Below are 19,302 nucleotides of genomic sequence, written 5' to 3' on the forward strand. Positions count from 1 at the left end.
GCAGTCACTATATACTATCCATAAACATTTTCAGGGTAGACTGTGTACTTGTAGATAGCTGGTTAGATATCAACTACGTAAAATGTGTAGCCATAACTGTAGGGGACTAATCACTTTACCCCATTAACAGTTATTGCATAGCCACATTCATCAATAGACCATAGGCATTGTGTTTTTTGTTTTTTTAGTTACAAATGCGTATATATATAGGGAGTTTGCAGCATCATAGATTATACAAAATTTTCTCCTCAATATCATAGGAATCTGTACAAGAAATGCAAAGTATAGCTACATATACGTATATAATGTTTGGACTTAGCTATTTAGTGAAATGCAATACTGTATATAAGTATTCACGATGATTGTGAAATATATAGAGAAACAGGCTTGTTGTAAATGAAGAAAGCATTTGTGGATAGCTGCTAACCAAGACAAATTAGTGTAAACACAAAACATGTAGATTGTCAGAAAATTGGTGAGACAGTGGCTAGCCAAGCTAAATTGGTAGCAGTTCTGCAGTGTATATGCATACACATACATACCTACTTATACTATTTTGTAAACAGACTTGCGATTATATAACTCCAATGAACTTGTCACATCCACCTTCACCATGATGGCTTTAGTGTTTACTGAATTTAGAGAAGTTAGGATATTGTGACTGAAACTTCAGCTAACATCAATCATTCTTTGTTAGCTAATATGCTATACTCACTGAATATATCCTTTTGGATGCATTGTACCTTCCTCACTACTTCCAAGGTTGGATTACTGTATGCATAGCTCCTACCACTGTGTAGTGTTAAAACAAAGATACTATAATTATGGTAGACAGTACTTAAAGGTATATAAGAGTGCTATTTTTGACTAAAGCAAAAAGGTTAGGTACTTAAATAGCATTTTTATGTGCTAACACAGTACATCTGTTTTAATGTTGCTTGTCATTTTAACGCGCGGTCAGCAGGTCTTACCCTGTTGTGAGCGGGTTGCCACCATCAACAGATGGTGGTTGTTTTGGTAGTTGTGCAGGGTTCCATGGAGTCTCCTATTAATTCTCAAATAGGCCCCTTTTCAACAATTTTACATGATGTATACAGCATGTTTTACTACAAAGGCTTGGAGGTAGGAATGCTTGGGGATTCTAACATTCTCTGAAGCCACAAGAATTTCCACATGCCAAAGAAAGGCAACTGCCTTTCCCTCCAAGCCATAAGAATTGTAAAACCTCTGGGATATTCCCTGCATACCCACCGCAAAGAATGTCCTCAAATCAAAACGATTTCCAGGTTGGTGTAAATGTTTGCTGCATCGCACTGAACTAAGTTGAACTGCTTGTATCAAACTGAACCATGTTGGACAGCTCTGGAGTGGACCTGCTAGGGATAGTTCGATCTAGTTCTACATACCCAATATAAACAGTTGTGACCTTACAATTCAGCTTAGTTCTAATAAACAGAATAAGATGTGAAAAAAATACAGCTAAAATGTATATGGTGACTGTAATGATGAAATGAGGCGAGCAGGCGTTCTCCTGTGCATGTTACTCACTCCTTAACCCAAGTAATAAAATTATAAGCACTGGTAACAGGGGTCAACAGGGGGTCAGGTTATGCTCCCCTGGTAAAGCTAGACCATCTGAGATTGACTGTGAGAGCAATTTAAGTTGTTAAATTCTATCAAAGTATTAAAAATTTGCTTGACTGCATGTTGTATCAGGGTGAGTGTTCTATATTAGGGCTGACTGCTCCACTAATGCAGTAATGCATATATGTGTAGTACGTAATTGTAGTTCAGCTAAGCTTAGTTAATGTTTTCAAACAGTGAGTGAATAGCATTAATTATTTTCATTTGTAACAACATTGTTATTGATCTTAAGTTACAATGCACATGTACTATACACTTATGAGTGCTTAGAGGGTTTAAATATGATCATTCATTACTACCCATTGCAGTAGAAGAAATCAAAAAGTACACTGAAATTTAGTGCACATTCATACCCTAGCCTTCATAACTCTCACAGTAGCACATACTAGAATGATCACAATGCCTTAAATTAATAAAGTTAAATATAGTGTAGCTACTCTTAATAACAAAGATTTCTGGCTGTGCAGGACCAAGTCTTATGTATCAAAGTAGGATAATGAGATGCTCTTTCCCATCAGTGGCATAGTTTGTCATATCTGGATGGACATCATATTGTTTTTGAAGAAGGACCACAGGATTCCATAGCTATTTTTGGAGATTTCTTGCTCTCTACTAATGTATACATTATATATAATTATGGATAAGAAGGTGTTTCAGGCTCTGGCTGGGGAAGTGCTCACAGGCTACTATCAACCAGTGGATATTATCCTGACTGAAGAAGCTGCCATCCTATTCAGAGTGTCTCTAAAATCAGCTGCAGCAAGACATCACCTTACAAATTCTACTTTAATATTGATTTTATTCAAGCATTTTTTTTGTTTGTGTTCCAATTTTTCTGTACAGCTGTGTATCATTTTGATTCTCATTTTATTTATCTTGACCAACATGTGATCCTATCAAGTCTGGCAACATACATTTACTGCATGGTAACACACACACACACACACACACAAACTTCTTGCCATAGACTGAGAAGTATCCTGGCTCCACTGTACTTAGCTGAGTCCTAGCATTTATCTATTAAATATTGGATTATCCTGCACTCTATCAAATTATCCATATTGACTATTGAATATTGACCTTTTTTAATATAATCTGTAAGTATTCACCCAAACAGTTATTTGATTACTAGCTAACATATTTCATTATTATTATTATAACTCAAAATTTTTACTACTCATGTGAAGATCATTAAAGTATACAATAAAAATGTATGCTGTCAGTATTTTAATAAAATGTTTACAAGTACACACTGTAATCATTTAAGCCATCTGTGTAACCCTCTTTAACTAAGAAACCAGAAATATCCTTCCTCAACTCAGTAAATGTAGGACGCCTCTCTTTTCTTTCTAGCCAACACTGCATCATCAGTTGATATCTATAATTATTTTAGAATTAACATTTTCAGTTTCAGTATTGTGCTTATCACTTACACTTCATCACTGCACTTCTCTGGCTTTTCCAAACGCTTTTCAGTTTTTAGATATGCTGACAATGCTGTATTAGGAACCCCCTGTGTGCCCTTCAATGATCCACATTCTAAATACTATATAAACTGCTTACTTTATATGGTACTTTTCCCATTGAGAAAATTTCCCAAAGAACTACACCATAGCTCCAAACTAAAAGTTATATAGAGTCACACAATTAAGTATATACGTATTAGACACACATAAATACTTAATCAATTAGGGCCATACATACTGCAAATTAATCATAGATTTTCCCCTCAAGGTAGGGAAACTATAAATTCTTTGGAATCATTTTGGCTACACCTGACTGTTTTATTAGAGTATAATTATGACTGTTCTGTATCTTATCTTAATAAGAGCAAAAACAAGGTTGTTTAGGTAAAGCAGAAGACCTAACTTTATCTTAGCCCCTTTTCTATACGTGTAACTACTCAGACAACATGCAGATACAGCCAATTGTAATCTCTTTTAAAATATTTATATTTTCTAGTTTTGCAGAAAGGCTAACTTATGAATACTACCCATAATGTATAGATGTGGTGTTGGGTAAACATCTCTACTGTAAACTTCCTCTGGATTTAAGCCCTTAGTGGCCCATAAATTGGTATAAATTATTTCTACAAAAGCAATTTTTTGTCCTCATACTACCACCACCAGCACACCAATTGAAACTCATTTGATAAATTCAACCACACAAGAAACTATTTACAATGGTGGGAAACTTGGCTGTTGGCTACTTGTATAGTGGAGCTCTGGAAGGTAAGGAATTGCTGCAAAAATATTTGAAATTTTGGCACACATATGCTCAATTATTGGCAAGAAATTGTTCTAAATTCTCAATAATTATTATATACAAATAAACAGTTTTCCCAGAGACAGTTATATATTTACAAGTTTGCAATATAGTCTGACCTAAATTATGTGCAATCAGCAAAACCGTACTGCAAAGTGCAGATGCAGCAATAATGTGGCACCTGAATTTACTACACACATATGCTATTCATGTATACTATACTGTATGTACAGTATAGGACATATGCCACATATTACCATCACTGAAAGTAGAAAACTTCATATTATCCAAAGACTCAATAGCCATCCATTTAAAAGGTAATTTAGTTGCTTTGGTTAGTTTATAGTAAGCCTCATCTTGAGCGAGGCGTCTAGACAATCCAAAATCTGCAATTCTTACATGCCAGTCTTCACCAACCAATATATTTCTGAAAAGAAAACTGTAGTGAAATATTCCAAATACATTTAGCTACTACTACCTAGCAGCTAAGTCTCTATGAATGAAGAATCTTGCTGCAAGGTACTCCATTCCACTGGATATCTGTAAATAAATGTAAACTTTATGGAGTTGTAATTAAAACACATTAATCCACATTTACACAACTACAATATATACACAGTGTAGCCGGTAGCACAATGTGCATAACATACAAACATACTTGTAGTGCCACATTAAGTTTATCGGCGTAACTGCAACTCATAGAAGATATTCCTTCATTAATTCTGTAATAGTTTTAGTCAATGCAATACTACACCATTGCTCTTACTTTATAAGAAGTGTACGAAGATCCCCATTCTCCAGAAAAGGAATGACAACAAGTATTGGCTCTTCAAGAGTTATCACTCCTAATAATTCTAATACATTGGGGTGGTCAAAGTACAACAACATGTAAGCCTCTCCAAGAAAATTCTTTTTGTCATCATCTGATGCACTCTCTGTAAAAGAAAGATATTAATTTAATGTCAAATGCATGGTCCATACCCTTCAGTGTTTTAACAGCAACAACAGTTTCAGTATCATCACCAGCCATCCCTGTTACAATGCCTTTCACAACCCTAGTAAGTATTGTAAAGTAAAATCGTGAACTAATTTAAGCCATCTATACCTTCCAAATTCTCCTTTTCCAATTTCATTCAGTAATATTACATTAGATCTGGGGATTTCTTTAGACCTCATCAATGCTGTTTCATCTAAAACCTACAATATATATAGAACCCTACACATAAAGATTCACACAAATACATACATAGTACTGCTGTGCCACTTTAATGTACAAGTCTTCATCTTCATAATCTTCAGGTGTAGCTAAACGTGGCAGTTTCCTTGCCATAGTGTCTAAGTGATGAACTGTGGTACGATTTTCATCATTGTCGTCATCATCATCATATGCTAAAATGTGTATGACATCAAATAGTGTCGCATTTCCTCATAATCTAACCTCCTAAGTACTTCATTGCCTCATCATCGCCACTTTGAAAAAGTAAGTATATTAAAATGCCACAACTGTATGGATATCTGGCTTACAATGTGTATGCTGGATTTGGAATAATAGCCACATTGTCTGTTCTGTTGCTGTTTGTATATAGAGAGATATGATATTGCTACATTTATATATATATATATATATATTAACTTACAACACTGAAGGAGGTGGATAATCTGATTTAGCTTGTAAGCTGTATTACAAAGAACACAGAATGTATATGTTACAAATGAAATAATCTAAAATCTTTTATCAAGCTTACAATGTTGCCTTTCCTTGCTTCCTTTTTTTCCACACGGTAAAGATCACAAATGCAACAACCAGTACAACAACCACCAAGACAACAATAACCACAACAATGATCAAAGTTACTGATGACTGACCACCACCATTACCACCACCACCAGTACCTAAGCAAAATAAGTACAACATAATATATTACTATCTAATTGTCAGACAAACCTGTAGTCGTTGTCCTAGCTGTCCTTGGTTGAGACATATTCCCTTCTATGTTTCCTTGAAACACAGCGGCAACTGTAATTGTGTAAGTTGTAGATGGCTGTAAGTTGGTGATATTCCCACTTATAGTATTGCTGTCTCCAAAGATTTCTTCCATTTTAACCATTCCATTACCAGATGCATAAATGACAAATCCATTAATAGTCCGTAATGAAAAGATCACTTCCCAATCAACCATAATAGTATTACTATTTAAAACTGTTACTCTTGAAATAGTTGGTACATCAGCTATACAATAACCATGTGATGACAGAATGAAACAAATAATAACATACTGTATGATAGTGTATCGATAAAGATAGAAGATGGTGGACCAAGTATAAACCCAGCAGTGTAAGCTGATAACAAAACTTCATATCTTGTTCCTTGCTCAAGATCAGTGATGTTAGCAGAATTAACATTACTTGTTATATTTAGACTGCCACTAGTAGCAACTCTCTTAACAGTGATAGGCTGTAACATTATAACAAGTCACTGAAATGTAACATGACAGGATATTGGAAAGTTGACGAATCAACTTTGATAATTTAAATGTTGACAAAAACCAAGCAACCCTAGATCTAAACACCTACTTCTAAGGGTGTTTGATAATTAAAAGTTGATCAAAGTTACTATTTTTTGTCTAATTTTCTTCCATCAAAATTTGTTGTCATCTGTTTACCTGGTAACTGATGAAATACCCTTTAACTGGTCCTTGACTATTTCCATTTCTGTCCATTACTGTTGCAAGTGGTTCCCAAGTTATCACTACCCATGTTGGCGATGAATGGAAATTATCAGTTGACATAAAACCTGGTGCACTGTCAAAAGCTATAAAACATACATAATTATCACAATGTCCATAACAACTCCTTTTATTACTTACGATAGCATCTCTTTACTGCAGCATTTCCAGCACTAAAAGTACAAATACAACTGCTTTCTGATACACTGGTGGTTTCTTGAGTACTAGAGAAATCAGGACATTTAGTACAAGATGAATTGGAGATTGTGTTCTTATAGTATCCCATCATGCAAGCTGCAAGGAACACCATTATAAATTTAATCCCAAGTCAAAGTGATTGACTATTTCAGACCTGTACATGCTGTTCCTGCAGTCAGCTCATACCCACTAGCACAAGAACAAGATGACAAACCAGTTTGACTAGATGTCATGGCTGGGCAAGGTATGCAAGTGGAGCTTCCTATGTCCTGCTTATAAGTCCCTGCATCACAACCTTAAAGCAAACATTAAATTTAAGTACATGCATACACAAAGTATGTATCTATTCTTACTAGTACATGGACCTTCACTTGATTCAGTATACCCAGCACTACACTGACAACCAGTAATAGTGTAACCTCCTTGATTTACTGAATTCATTGGACATGACTGACACTTAGAGTCATTAAAACCTCCGTAAGTGTTGGAGTCACAATCTGTTGTTGTAAATATTAATATATTGTAACTAGTGTTAACACTACATACTGAATATTGTCACAACTGCTGGTTCACTTGATGAATCAAATATAAAATTATTAAAATGTTCGGTAATAGTGAATTTTATTTGAGCTGTGATGCTGTAAGTTGTATTGTCACCTATTAGGTCAACAGTGATGTCCCTGTGATGGACAGATATATGAAAGTGTTCTTAAACTGAATAGCTTCTTACTTCATTGTTGTATTTACTGTCATAGTTTCCCCATCCCTAGAATTAGTTATCATCACTTGATATTTCACTATAGTTACTGAAGGTACTACTGGACTGGGTGGTTGTATAGTGACTAATATACTAACTCCATCACTTGATGGTGATACTAGAACTGTTGGTCTGTAGAGTGGTTCTGTGAATAAAATTATAGAGTATTCAATGCATATAACAGACATGGGTGACCATAGAGTGATCCCTATTCACATTACAGTAGGACCTCAATTATCTGAACTTTGATTATCTGAATGCTCGATTATCCGAACAGTAGCGGTGACTGTTCTATTAATGTATTTTGTCAACAGTTGTATGTTCTATTAGAATATTTTGTCACAGTCGTATGTTCTATTAGAGTAATTCAACAGAGCTCTGTATATAAATCAATGAGCTTCATTTAACAAATTCACTTATCTGAACACTTTTGTGATTCAGCTGGCACACAGGTGTTTGGATAATGGAGGTCCTACTGTACCTCTAGTAGCATGTAACTGAAAATAGACATGATATCAAAGCAAAAAGATATGAAATTATGAAATTCCAAGAAACAACTTGATGCAACGCTAACCTTACCTAAACAGACTTCACCAGCAAATAATCCATTGTAACATACACAATTGCAGGATGAATCTACACTTCCACCATAGCAATTCATAGTCCCTCCTAAATGGAAAAGAGGTTCTACTGTAATATTACATTAAGCACTTAAACACTTTCTTACCAGTATTGGTGATGGATGAACAGTCACAAGTGTCTGGAGTAGCTACACACTCACCACCAAATGGACATGGAGGATCACATGATACATCAAGTGTCCTCACTGTCATTGATACTGACACACTTCCCTCTTCACCATCCACAAATACTGCACTAATTGTAATTGTGTAGTTGCTGGATGGTTGTAAGTTAGTCACATTAAAACTGTTAGTACTTCCATTGAATCTAATACTGTCCTGAGGTGCTCCATTTCCAGACACATAAATGTTATACCCAATAACAGTTTGATTTGAAGAAGGAGAAGTCCATTCTATTCCTATTACAGTACTGTTATATGCTACTACTCTGGTAATAGTAGGAATGGCAGCTACAGAAAGTAAGGTACATAAATAAGACGATATGATTTGTGTACTTCTTACATGTTGATAAGGTGTTAACACTAATAGTAGAACGTGGTCCAAGGATGTACTCAGCAATGTAAGCAGACACTGAGATATCATACTGTGTCTCTTGTAGAAGATTTGTAATATTGTATGAAACCATGTCAGATGTCACATTGGCACTACCCAGACTAGTACCATTGGCAAACTAAATTATTATTATAAATGCAAATATTATGTACATATATTTTTAGTATACTTACCTGGTAGGTGATATAATATCCTAAAACCATTCCTTGACTGTTGTTATTACGATCTAATGCAGTTATGAGTGGTTCCCAGTTTATCACAATCCATGTGAATGATGTTTGGAAAGCATTTAAATTTGGGCTACTCAGAAATGCTGTGAAACATTGAGGTAAGCAGTGAAAATGTGGATTTAATTTCTTACCAAAGCATTCTGTAGTGACAGCATTTCCCAAGCTAAAAGAGCATGTACAATCAACGAGTGATACACTAGCAGTTTGTTGTGTACTAGAATACACAGGGCATTGTGTACAATTGGAATTTGATGTTGAGCCCTTATAGTATCCCATTGTACATGCTGTAAATATCACGTAATAAACATGTGTAGTAATGACAACTAGCAGAGCTGACCTGTACAGTTTGTTGCTGAAGGTTCATATCCACTAACACATAAACATGCAATGGAACCAACTGTGCTATCTGACATTTCTGGACATAGTTGGCAGCTAGTATTTCCACTAGTTGCTTTAAAACTTCCTTCACTGCAAGCTATGTACCATCTGGTAATATATGTCACTTTGTTGTTTCACACTTACCAGTACACAGGCCTCCATTTGGTCCAGTATAGCCAACCATACACTGACAACTGGTAATAGTGTAACTCCCTTCACTGATGGTGTTCATTGGACATGGTTGACATACTGAGGTGTTAAAACCTCCGTACATATTGGGGTCACAACCTTGATGATATCAATATACTACAACACATAATACACAATTGAACTTACTGAACAGCGTCAAGTTAACTGGTGCAGTTGTTATTTCAAATATAAAGGTGTCATTGTAATGTTCTGTTATTGTGAACTGCATTAGAAGTGTGACAATATAAGGAGAACTGGCAACTGAAAGATTAACAGTGACTTCCCTATACACATACATAAAGAAATATACATAGGTTCCATTTTTATCAATACTAGTAGCCATCGATACCTTATTTCTACACTGACAGGAATTATTAGGTCAGTATCAACCCCAGATATCATCAGTTGATAGCCCAGTATTGTTACTGAAGAAACTACTGAACTGGGTGTTTGTATGGTTGCTACTACACTAGTACTATCACTCGATGGCATCAGTTGTATTGTTGGTATATATAGTGGTTCTGTGAATAGTATGGCAAACACACATGACACATATATCATGTCTTCCATAGCAGGCAAATGACTTGGAGAGGATGTTGTCCATGATATGAATAGTATGCAATTATTGTGCTGACAATAAAAATGAAAGAGTTATGGTTGATGTGCAACATGTGACCAAAATGAAAACGTGTGACTGCTCTATTAGAGTGCCTCGATTTTTGTATTGCCTTAGCTCAGTACTTAGCAAAATGTCTTGGTTACCTCAAGGGCAGTTATGCTACAAGTTTAAATGGTTTAAAGCAAAGAAGTTTAAGTACAATGCATTTCTACACAATCAGTGGGTAAACATTTCTAAGGTCTATGTATGTCACAATGCCGAATATGAACTAAATTGCACATGCTGTACTCTGTGCGGTCTGTGTAATTATACCTGAGCAATTTTCACCACTGAATAACCCACTGTAACAAGCACAGTTACAGGAAGAGTTTGCTCTACCTCCATAACACTCAGATGTTCCTCCTGAAAATACCTTTGCATGAAATAAAATACATTAGTGAAGCATGACTCACCAGCATTGATGATGGATGAACAGTCACAAGTGTCTGGAGTAGCTACACACTCACCACCAAATGGACATGGAGGATCACATGATACATCAAGTGTCCTCACTGTCATTGATACTGACACACTTCCCTCTTCACCATCCACAAATACTGCACTAATTGTAATTGTGTAATTGCTGGATGGTTGTAAGTTAGTCACATTAAAACTGTTAGTACTTCCATTGATTCTAATACTATCCTGAGGTGCTCCATTTCCAGACACATAAATATTGTACCCAATAACAGTTTGATTTATGACAGGTGAACTCCATTCTATTCCTATTACAGTAGTACTATAAGCTACTACCCTAGTGATGGTTGGAGCATCAACTAGAATTAAAAATTATGTATACTATTGTCATGTTATTTAAGGTAGCCAATTCACTTACAAAGTGATGAAGTGTTCACATATTCAATCGAAGGTGGTCCAAGTACATACCCAGTAATGTAGGCATACACTGATATCTCATATTGTGACTGCTGTTGTAGATTTGTAATGTTGTACAAAACTGAATCAGATGTTAAATTGACACTGCCCAAACTCACACTAGAAACCTACACAATAATGCATTATGGTAATAGCACTATAATGCACACATTTTGAGTGCACACACCTGGTTCCAGGTGACAAAAAATCCTAACACTGTTCCTACAGTTTCTCCATTACTATCCACCACTGTTGTTAAAGGTTCCCAGTTTATCACAACCCACATGGATGATGTTTGGGTGTTGTTCAGTATAGTTGGACTACTTTGAAATGCTACAATTATTGTACAATTTAAACTACACAATTCAACATGTACTGTATGTATTTACCATAACATTGATTGAGTTCAGCATCTCCCATACTAAATGAACACACACAATCACTAAGTGATGTACTAGCACTTTCTGTTGTATTAGAGTATAGTGGACATTGTGTACAAGATGAACTATTAGAAATAGTGTCCTTGTAGGATCCTGTTATACAAGCTGAACAAAAAGGAATCAAAGTAATATAAATGTTAATTGGGACAACATCTAACCTGTACACCTTACTCCGGTAAGCTCATATCCTTCATTACAAGAACAAAAGGTTGATCCAACTTCACTAGATGAGGTAGTAGGACAAGGCTCACAGGTGTTGTTTCCTGCCACAGTCTTGAAAGTGTTTTCACTACAAGCTACAATTAGCAGAAATTTCATTTAAAACTTGAATATGGTAACTAGATACTTCAGTTTCTACATTATACTCTAGCTAAGACACACATTATCTGCACATATGCAGTCATCTGCAACACTGTGCAAACATCAAATATTATGGTAGTGATGTTCAGTAAAAAAATCACAAAGTTGTATTGTTTACCTGTACATGGTCCTCCATCTGGTCCAGTATAACCAGCTGTACATTCACAGTTGGTGACAAGGAAACCACCTTCACTGGTAGTGTTCATTGGACATGACTGACACTCAGATCCATTAAAACCTCCATACATGTTGGAGCCACAACCTTTATAATGAATATCATTACACCAACTCAAGTACATTGATGGCTTACTAGACACCAGTAATGAAACTGGATCACTTGTTGCCTCAAATATAAAACTATCATTGTAATGTTCTGTAGTAGTAAAATGAGTTTGAGCTCTAATTGTGTATGTGGAATTACTAGCTGGTAAGGTAGTGATGTAACTCCTATACAAACATAAAGATATAAAATATACTGACACAGCCAAAGTAATACCTAATAGTCGTATTAAGCTCTACCATCTCCTCAACCTCAGGACCAGTTATCATCACTTGATAGTTCACTATTGTTGCTGAAGATACTACTGGACTGGGTGGTTGTATGGTGACTGATGTATTAATACCATCACTTGATGGTGATACTAGTAGTGTTGGTCTGTAGAGTGGTTCTGTTGACAGCATTAAAGTCAGTTTGAAAGTCAAATATTTATATACAAGTAAGAAATCATACAGTAGTAGGAATCTCCCCAAAGGGTGTCCTCAAATCACTACCATTTAAAAAACATCATAGAAATATGTTAGTATAAATGTTGCACAACATAAAATACATTTTAGTATACCTGACATCTGATCTATATAGCGATGTTACTAAACATTTGACTGCCTGCTACACTCTAGAATTGTACACCACCCAATTTACACACTAACATGTGTCTTTGGGTTTCTGACAAATACTGATCAGCTCCGCAGATTGTGTCTTTACCTTTCCAATACTTTTTTGTTGCCATCTACTTCATGCAAGGAAACCATATCAAGACATGAAATTGTTTGTATTGGCAACTTTTTTTACACAAAATTGAAAGCACGATAACACAGAGGAAATAGATAGCTGCACATTGGCTCTGGTGCACAGTGCAGAGAATGGAGTGAACATGCCCCTAAATTACTACATGAAATATCTCTATCAGAGGCTCACTTGCTATTAGCAGCAAGATAAAGATACTCTAATAAAGCAGTCACCCTAATACAACAGTCATGTATTATACTCTAATAGAATAATCGCATGTGTATATCATGACAAAAATTGTAGTATGGTGCATGGGAAAATTAAAAATTGTTGCCAGTGTTACAAATCAGTTGTAACAAATGTAGTTGTAGTTGTATCAGTTATATCACAGCTAAATACCACCTTTACATAACTTACAATGTAGCTATGTACGAATATGCGTAATATCTTTCAACAATTGTATATACAAAGGCATGATTCTATTGTAATTATAAAAAAGGAGCTATGTATAAATGTGTTACACCTTTACATAAACCCAAATGTAGAATGGCACAATCACAGTGACAAAATGTTGCTTACCGTAGGTCATACAGTCTGGTCACTACTTACGTAGTTTAAAAGTATCAAAAGAAACCATATACCATTCCACCACAGGAAGTCACAATGCAAGGCATTGATATATCACATGTTTATTTGCCAATGAATTAGACTAATACATCACTACACTACTAAGCTACTTCAGCTACATGTAAAGCAATGCAATGCATGAACTGAATCGGCATCAATACATCACGTGCTTATTCATGCGAAACTAGCTACCAAAGGATAAACTAACTACCATGATTTAGCTAACCACCAAGACAGCAGTTAGTGAAAAGAATCATTCCTTACACACAATACTCAAACAATAACAAATTGGGTTTCTTGCTTTTTCCACGCTTCAAATGGGCACCTTTGATCTGTGCACACCCTATACCACAAAACAGTTATAACATGCCCATTTGGTTTGCATCTGAGTTGTAAACACTCTTCCCTCTAACATGCAGCTCATGTGAATCCCCTCTTCCATAGAATGTAAATGAATGAACTTGCAAAAGTAATCTATACTTCAGTCATAGCTTACAAACGTAAACAAACTACTATTAATGAGTTGTATAACAATAATTTTGCAAAGCCATAGGGAGACATTTTATCACTATAATTCCAAGTATTTAAAATTCATACTATTAAGTAATGACAATAATTAATTGCTATTACCTGAACAGTTTTCCCCAGCAAACAATCCAGCATAACATGAACAATCACATGATGAAGTAGCACTTCCTCCAAAACAATCACTAGTTCCTCCTATACCACAACATCATGACTTGTACTATCTACACCATGCACTCACCAGTGTTGATGATGGATGAACAGTCACAAGTGTTGGGAGCAGCTACACACTCACCACCAAATGGACATGGAGGATCACATGATACATCAAGTGTCCTCACTGTCATTGATACTGACACACTTCCCTCTTCACCATCCACAGATACTGCACTAATTGTAATTGTGTAGTTGCTGGATGGTTGTAAGTTAGTCACATTAAAACTGTTAGTACTTCCATTGAATCTAATACTGTCCTGAGGTGCTCCATTTCCAGACACATAAATGTTATACCCAATAACAGTTTGACTTGTGGCAGGAGAAGTCCATTCTATTCCTATTACAGTAGCACTGTAAGCTATTAATCTAGTAATTGTTGGAGCATCAGCTAAACATAAATGGGTATGGTATATAAGAATTAAGATAAAGTAGTGTGTCTTACAGATTGATGTATTCACATACACAATGGCAGGTGGTCCGGTAATGTTACCATCAATGTAAGCACTCAATGAGACCTGATACTGCATAAGCTGCTGCAGATTTGTAATGTTGTATGAAACTGAATCAGATGCTAAACTAATACTTCCCACAGTCAAGTCCATGCCCTACAGAACAGCAATACTGAATGTGACATACAGTACTATACAGTTCACATGTTAATACCTGATTCCATGTAAGATTATATCCTAACACCGTTCCCACAGCTTCTCCATTACTATCCACCACTGTTGTTAAAGGTTCCCAGTTTATCACAACCCATGTGGATGATGTTTGGGTGTTGTTCAGTATAGTTGGACTACTTTGAAATGCTACAATTATTGTACGATTTAAACTATACAATTCAACATGTACTGTATGTATTTACCATAACATTGATTGAGTTCAGCATTTCCCATACTAAATGAACACACACAATCACTAAGTGATGTACTAGCACTTTCTGTTGTATTAGAGTGTAGTGGACATTGTATACAAGATGAACTATTAGAAATAGTGTCCTTGTAGGATCCTGTTGTACATGCTAAGTAAAAATTAAGTGGTAAAATTTATGCCAATGCAATGACACGTCTAACCTGAGCACATTACTCCATCAAGCTTATATCCCTCAATACAAGAACAAAAGGTTGATCCAACTTCACTAGATGACGCATTGGTACAAGGTTGGCATGAACCGTTTCCAGGATTTGGCTTAAAAGTATTTTCACTGCATACTATTAGAGAAGAAAGAGGACTACATGAAGTCTAAAACTTGAACACAAAATGTATGCAATGAAAAAATTATAGCTATTCATTAAAGATTACCATTACAAGGTCCTCCATCTGGTCCAGTGTAACCAGCTGAACATTGACAATTGGTAATAAAGAAACCACCATCACTGACAGTAGTGTTCATTGGACATGACTGACAGTCAGATCCATTATAGCCTCCATACATGTTGGAGTCACAACCTTTATAATACGTATTATATACAAATGCAAGAAGTTGCTTAGCTTACTAGACACTAGCAAGGAAACTGGATCACTTGTTGCTTCAAATATAAAACTATCATTGTAATGCTCTGTAGTAGTAAAATGAGTTTGAGCTCTAATTTTGTATGTGGAATTACTAGCTGGTAAGATAGTGATGTAAGTCCTGCACATAATAAAATAATTTTGATTTATAATTACTGCTACACCATGTTACCTAGTGGTCACATTGACCAATGCAGTTTCATTCACTCCAGACCCTGTAATGATCACTTGATAGCTCACTATTGTTGCTGAAGGCACTACTGGACTCGGTGGTTGTATGGTGATCAGTACATTGAGGCCATCACGTGATGGTGCTACTAGCAGTGTTGGATCATACAAGTGTTCTGTATGGCAATGTTTGCATATGAATAAAATCTAAGCAAAACATAACATACCAGAGCAAGTTTCACCAGAAAATAGACCATTGTAACAAGCACAGTCACAAAATTGTGTATTTCTTCCTCCAAAGCACCCATCATATCTCACTGCAATCATGTAAAGAAAAAATTAATGTACATACTAGGTCCACTGGAGCTACAGTATGCTTGTAGCTTAGTTAGTGCATTGGGAAGCATTATGTCCAATTCCTTACCAGGTGAGCAAAATACTCCGACATCTTCAAAATGCTCACAATTATGGACTGCAGATCGTAAACAGTTAAATAGTGTAGTTTCATTACCAAGACACATCAGGTCATCCAAGAGTATAGGACCAGTTCCTTCCCCAAATTCTGCTCCATAAAAAGGAATAGCTCCATCGGTGGTATAACCCAATTCTCTACATGCCACTTGAGCATCAATCTCATCCCACTCATCATCACACACTGTACCCCATTCACTATCACGAGTCATACGAACTTCCAGTCTACCATTATTACGAACTGAACCATTAACAAGTCTAATATTTCGACCTGTAAATATTATACAGATTTTAAATTCCATATGATTTTTTGTTGCATGTGATTGAATCAAAGATATTAAACGTGTATATATGAGCTGTTTTCTGAATATAGAGCTAGTCATGACTGCTAACAAATGTCTGTATATGTTTCTGCAGTAGGTATGAAGTATTGTTTCTACAGCTTTTAGAATTCCTATAATTTACATGGTGGAACAACAAGGTAGACTTTCAGAGACTTTGAACGAAGTGTGATATGGTACATATGCTTGATGCACGTTGAATACAGCCAAAGCTCTCAGGTACACTTCTCAAGGTCAGTAACATAGATTCTTTTAGAAGTCTAGAAAACTGTAGATATTACAGACTGTGAAAAAGCATTGAAATTCATTAGCTACATACGTAAATAGTGTGTGGCCACTTTATCCTTGTACCAATTAAATATGGATAATTGTGCAAATTAACAAATTCCATGTCATTTTGACAGCTATACAATTATAACCTCTTTCATTCATTATATTAAAATATGTAGAGAACAGATTGGAAGTACCACATACTCTGCCATTTCATGTACATTATTACTATTCACAATTCACATGCTATAATATTATTGTAAATGTCTCACACTACTCACTTGTAATCTTATATAGTGTTACACTAGAACTAGGCATTGCTTCTGCACCAGTGGATGTGTTAACAAAGGCAGTCAACTGGAAAGAAATTGTTTCTGACACTTCGTTTATGTCTCTGTAACTGCCAGTTGATATAGTCAATGGATAGGACATCTGGAATGGTGGCTGTACTATGAATGGTGGTGTTGATCCATTAATCAGGAAACCTGAGTCCCCAATAACATTAAATTCTAAGTAGTCTATTGAAACATTAGTCTTTGAACTAATAATAAATTCTGCTGTAAACACAACTGTTCCAATAGAACAAATATTAGCATCAAACTCATATCTGCTAGCATTGAAGACAGCAACTGCAACCAAAATACATATCAGATAAAACAATATGCACTCAATTACATATGTACATTGCCAAACACTTGTATTGAACTGTATATATGTACAGTACTATACAACTTAATAATGTTACCAATACAAGGGTCTCCTGGAGGTTCAAGTGCTGGGCATTCACAAGAGGTGATAGTAAAACCTCCTTCGTTCATTGTGTTCAGTGGACATGATAGACACTCAGAGTTGTTAAAGCCTCCATACATGTTAGATCCACAGCCTGTGTGGATATTAGTATACAGATAAGTTTTGTTTGGTCACACAACGTATTTTGGCTTTACTAACTTGATAAGAACAAAGACTGTGGTTCTGTTGTAGCCTCAAATACAAAATTACTGTCACTATGAGCTGCAACAGTGAATCGTGTTCGAGCTCGGAAGGTATACATAGAATTGCTAACTGTAAGATTTACAGTAACTTCCCTACACAAAAAAATATTATATGTACTTTTTTAACAGTCCAAGATAATATGCATACATACACACCTTGCAGTATTACTAACTGTCACAATTTCATCTGCTCCAAGTCTAGTTATTATCAGGTCATAGTTCAGTATAGATGCTAAAGGTACTACTGGACTTGGTGGTTGTATGGTAACTAGCACTGACATGTTGTGACCATTGTTGATTAATGGTGTCAAGACTATTCTTGGTTGGTATAATGATTCTGTAGTGAATTATAAGTGAGTATTCATATCAATAAGTTGATGGAGAAGAGTCATGCAATGTGCATTAGTAAACATGACATACAAGGTGGTGCTTAATATATATGTACCACTTTCACACCTCTGATCAAAGGAAAGCCAGTGCATATATATCACATATTGCACTGACTCAAAATGTTAACAAGATATATGCACTGCCTTAACGAGATATATGTACTGCCTTAACAAGATATACGCACTGCTACAGTGAGTATATCTCATTAAGCCAGTGTGTATATCTCGTTAACTTGAGACATTGCACACCTAATAGGAGTGTACACTATATCCTAGATTTCTTTGATATTATACTTTATCTCTCTTCTCATATATAAGGAAGCAAGCAAGCTGTGATTGTGGGATTGAATTTTGCCAAACAAGCTGTGATTGTGGGATTCAATTTAATACATCAACAGTAGTTTTTTTTTGCTTTTGTAAATGTAGTAATTAAAGTAACATAATTAACACTAGTCTCTTAAAACTGCTATATTAGCAAAGGCAAAATCAAACAGTATAAAATTGAATCCCACAATCACAGTTTGTTTGACAAAATTCAATCCCACAATCACAGCTTACTTGGTTCTTTATATAAGAGAAGGGTATAGCAACTAAAGATTTTGCCAAGTCTGCATGCTAAATTAGAACATATTAGTTATACCACGGGCACTCATGCTTTGCCTATAGACACACTCGTGCCCATGGTATAACACCATTACATATATTACCTGTGCAAGTCAAGCCATCAAACAAGCCATTATAGCATATACAACCACAGACAGAATTGAGTTTTCCTCCATGGCATTCAGTAGGATCTGAAATGAATATGCATGACATGATAATACAGGTAAGTACATAAATATGCAACTATTATGTAACCAGTATCTAACCCTGT

At 35.6% G+C, this 19,302-nt stretch overlaps 1 protein-coding gene across 4 annotated transcripts in view; it reads right to left on the reverse strand.

Annotated features, from left to right (window-relative positions):
- Positions 1-2,777: 2,777 nt before the first annotated feature.
- Positions 2,778-19,302, reverse strand: part of LOC136263010 (uncharacterized) — a 37,807-nt gene continuing 21,282 nt past the window's right edge. The window contains exons 12-68 of one of the 4 annotated variants that reach the window (XM_066057443.1): positions 19,136-19,222; positions 18,196-18,376; positions 17,996-18,132; positions 17,793-17,930; positions 17,329-17,676; positions 16,390-16,707; positions 16,193-16,282; positions 15,970-16,141; positions 15,782-15,918; positions 15,588-15,734; positions 15,359-15,496; positions 15,151-15,306; positions 14,949-15,094; positions 14,728-14,890; positions 14,311-14,673; positions 14,175-14,264; positions 12,408-12,579; positions 12,222-12,358; positions 12,030-12,173; positions 11,710-11,847; positions 11,501-11,656; positions 11,299-11,444; positions 11,074-11,239; positions 10,652-11,014; positions 10,512-10,601; positions 9,930-10,101; positions 9,728-9,864; positions 9,536-9,679; positions 9,351-9,488; positions 9,145-9,297; positions 8,957-9,096; positions 8,733-8,901; positions 8,318-8,680; positions 8,170-8,259; positions 7,564-7,735; positions 7,380-7,513; positions 7,187-7,330; positions 6,988-7,128; positions 6,777-6,929; positions 6,573-6,721; positions 6,187-6,364; positions 5,975-6,139; positions 5,855-5,926; positions 5,655-5,802; positions 5,547-5,585; positions 5,434-5,481; positions 5,348-5,379; positions 5,156-5,298; positions 5,015-5,106; positions 4,891-4,964; positions 4,676-4,844; positions 4,568-4,631; positions 4,388-4,449; positions 4,167-4,336; positions 3,208-3,266; positions 3,078-3,157; positions 2,778-3,022 (exon numbers count right to left, since the gene is read on the reverse strand). In XM_066057443.1, the coding sequence (XP_065913515.1) occupies positions 2,884-3,022; positions 3,078-3,157; positions 3,208-3,266; positions 4,167-4,336; positions 4,388-4,449; positions 4,568-4,631; positions 4,676-4,844; positions 4,891-4,964; positions 5,015-5,106; positions 5,156-5,298; positions 5,348-5,379; positions 5,434-5,481; positions 5,547-5,585; positions 5,655-5,802; positions 5,855-5,926; positions 5,975-6,139; positions 6,187-6,364; positions 6,573-6,721; positions 6,777-6,929; positions 6,988-7,128; positions 7,187-7,330; positions 7,380-7,513; positions 7,564-7,735; positions 8,170-8,259; positions 8,318-8,680; positions 8,733-8,901; positions 8,957-9,096; positions 9,145-9,297; positions 9,351-9,488; positions 9,536-9,679; positions 9,728-9,864; positions 9,930-10,101; positions 10,512-10,601; positions 10,652-11,014; positions 11,074-11,239; positions 11,299-11,444; positions 11,501-11,656; positions 11,710-11,847; positions 12,030-12,173; positions 12,222-12,358; positions 12,408-12,579; positions 14,175-14,264; positions 14,311-14,673; positions 14,728-14,890; positions 14,949-15,094; positions 15,151-15,306; positions 15,359-15,496; positions 15,588-15,734; positions 15,782-15,918; positions 15,970-16,141; positions 16,193-16,282; positions 16,390-16,707; positions 17,329-17,676; positions 17,793-17,930; positions 17,996-18,132; positions 18,196-18,376; positions 19,136-19,222 (8,456 nt within the window). In that variant the 3' untranslated portion in view covers positions 2,778-2,883. Of the gene's footprint in view, positions 3,023-3,077; positions 3,158-3,207; positions 3,267-4,166; positions 4,337-4,387; positions 4,450-4,567; positions 4,632-4,675; positions 4,845-4,890; positions 4,965-5,014; positions 5,107-5,155; positions 5,299-5,347; positions 5,380-5,433; positions 5,482-5,546; positions 5,586-5,654; positions 5,803-5,854; positions 6,140-6,186; positions 6,365-6,572; positions 6,722-6,776; positions 6,930-6,987; positions 7,129-7,186; positions 7,331-7,379; positions 7,514-7,563; positions 7,736-8,169; positions 8,260-8,317; positions 8,681-8,732; positions 8,902-8,956; positions 9,097-9,144; positions 9,298-9,350; positions 9,489-9,535; positions 9,680-9,727; positions 9,865-9,929; positions 10,102-10,511; positions 10,602-10,651; positions 11,015-11,073; positions 11,240-11,298; positions 11,445-11,500; positions 11,657-11,709; positions 11,848-12,029; positions 12,174-12,221; positions 12,359-12,407; positions 12,580-14,174; positions 14,265-14,310; positions 14,674-14,727; positions 14,891-14,948; positions 15,095-15,150; positions 15,307-15,358; positions 15,497-15,587; positions 15,735-15,781; positions 15,919-15,969; positions 16,142-16,192; positions 16,283-16,389; positions 16,708-17,328; positions 17,677-17,792; positions 17,931-17,995; positions 18,133-18,195; positions 18,377-19,135; positions 19,223-19,302 lie in introns of those variants that run through there. The other 3 variants (XM_066057442.1, XM_066057444.1, XM_066057445.1) reach the window with 3 other exon arrangements.

The sequence above is a fragment of the Dysidea avara genome, chromosome 8 (genome assembly GCF_963678975.1).
Source record: "Dysidea avara chromosome 8, odDysAvar1.4, whole genome shotgun sequence".
NCBI classification, from domain to species: Eukaryota; Metazoa; Porifera; class Demospongiae; order Dictyoceratida; family Dysideidae; genus Dysidea; species Dysidea avara.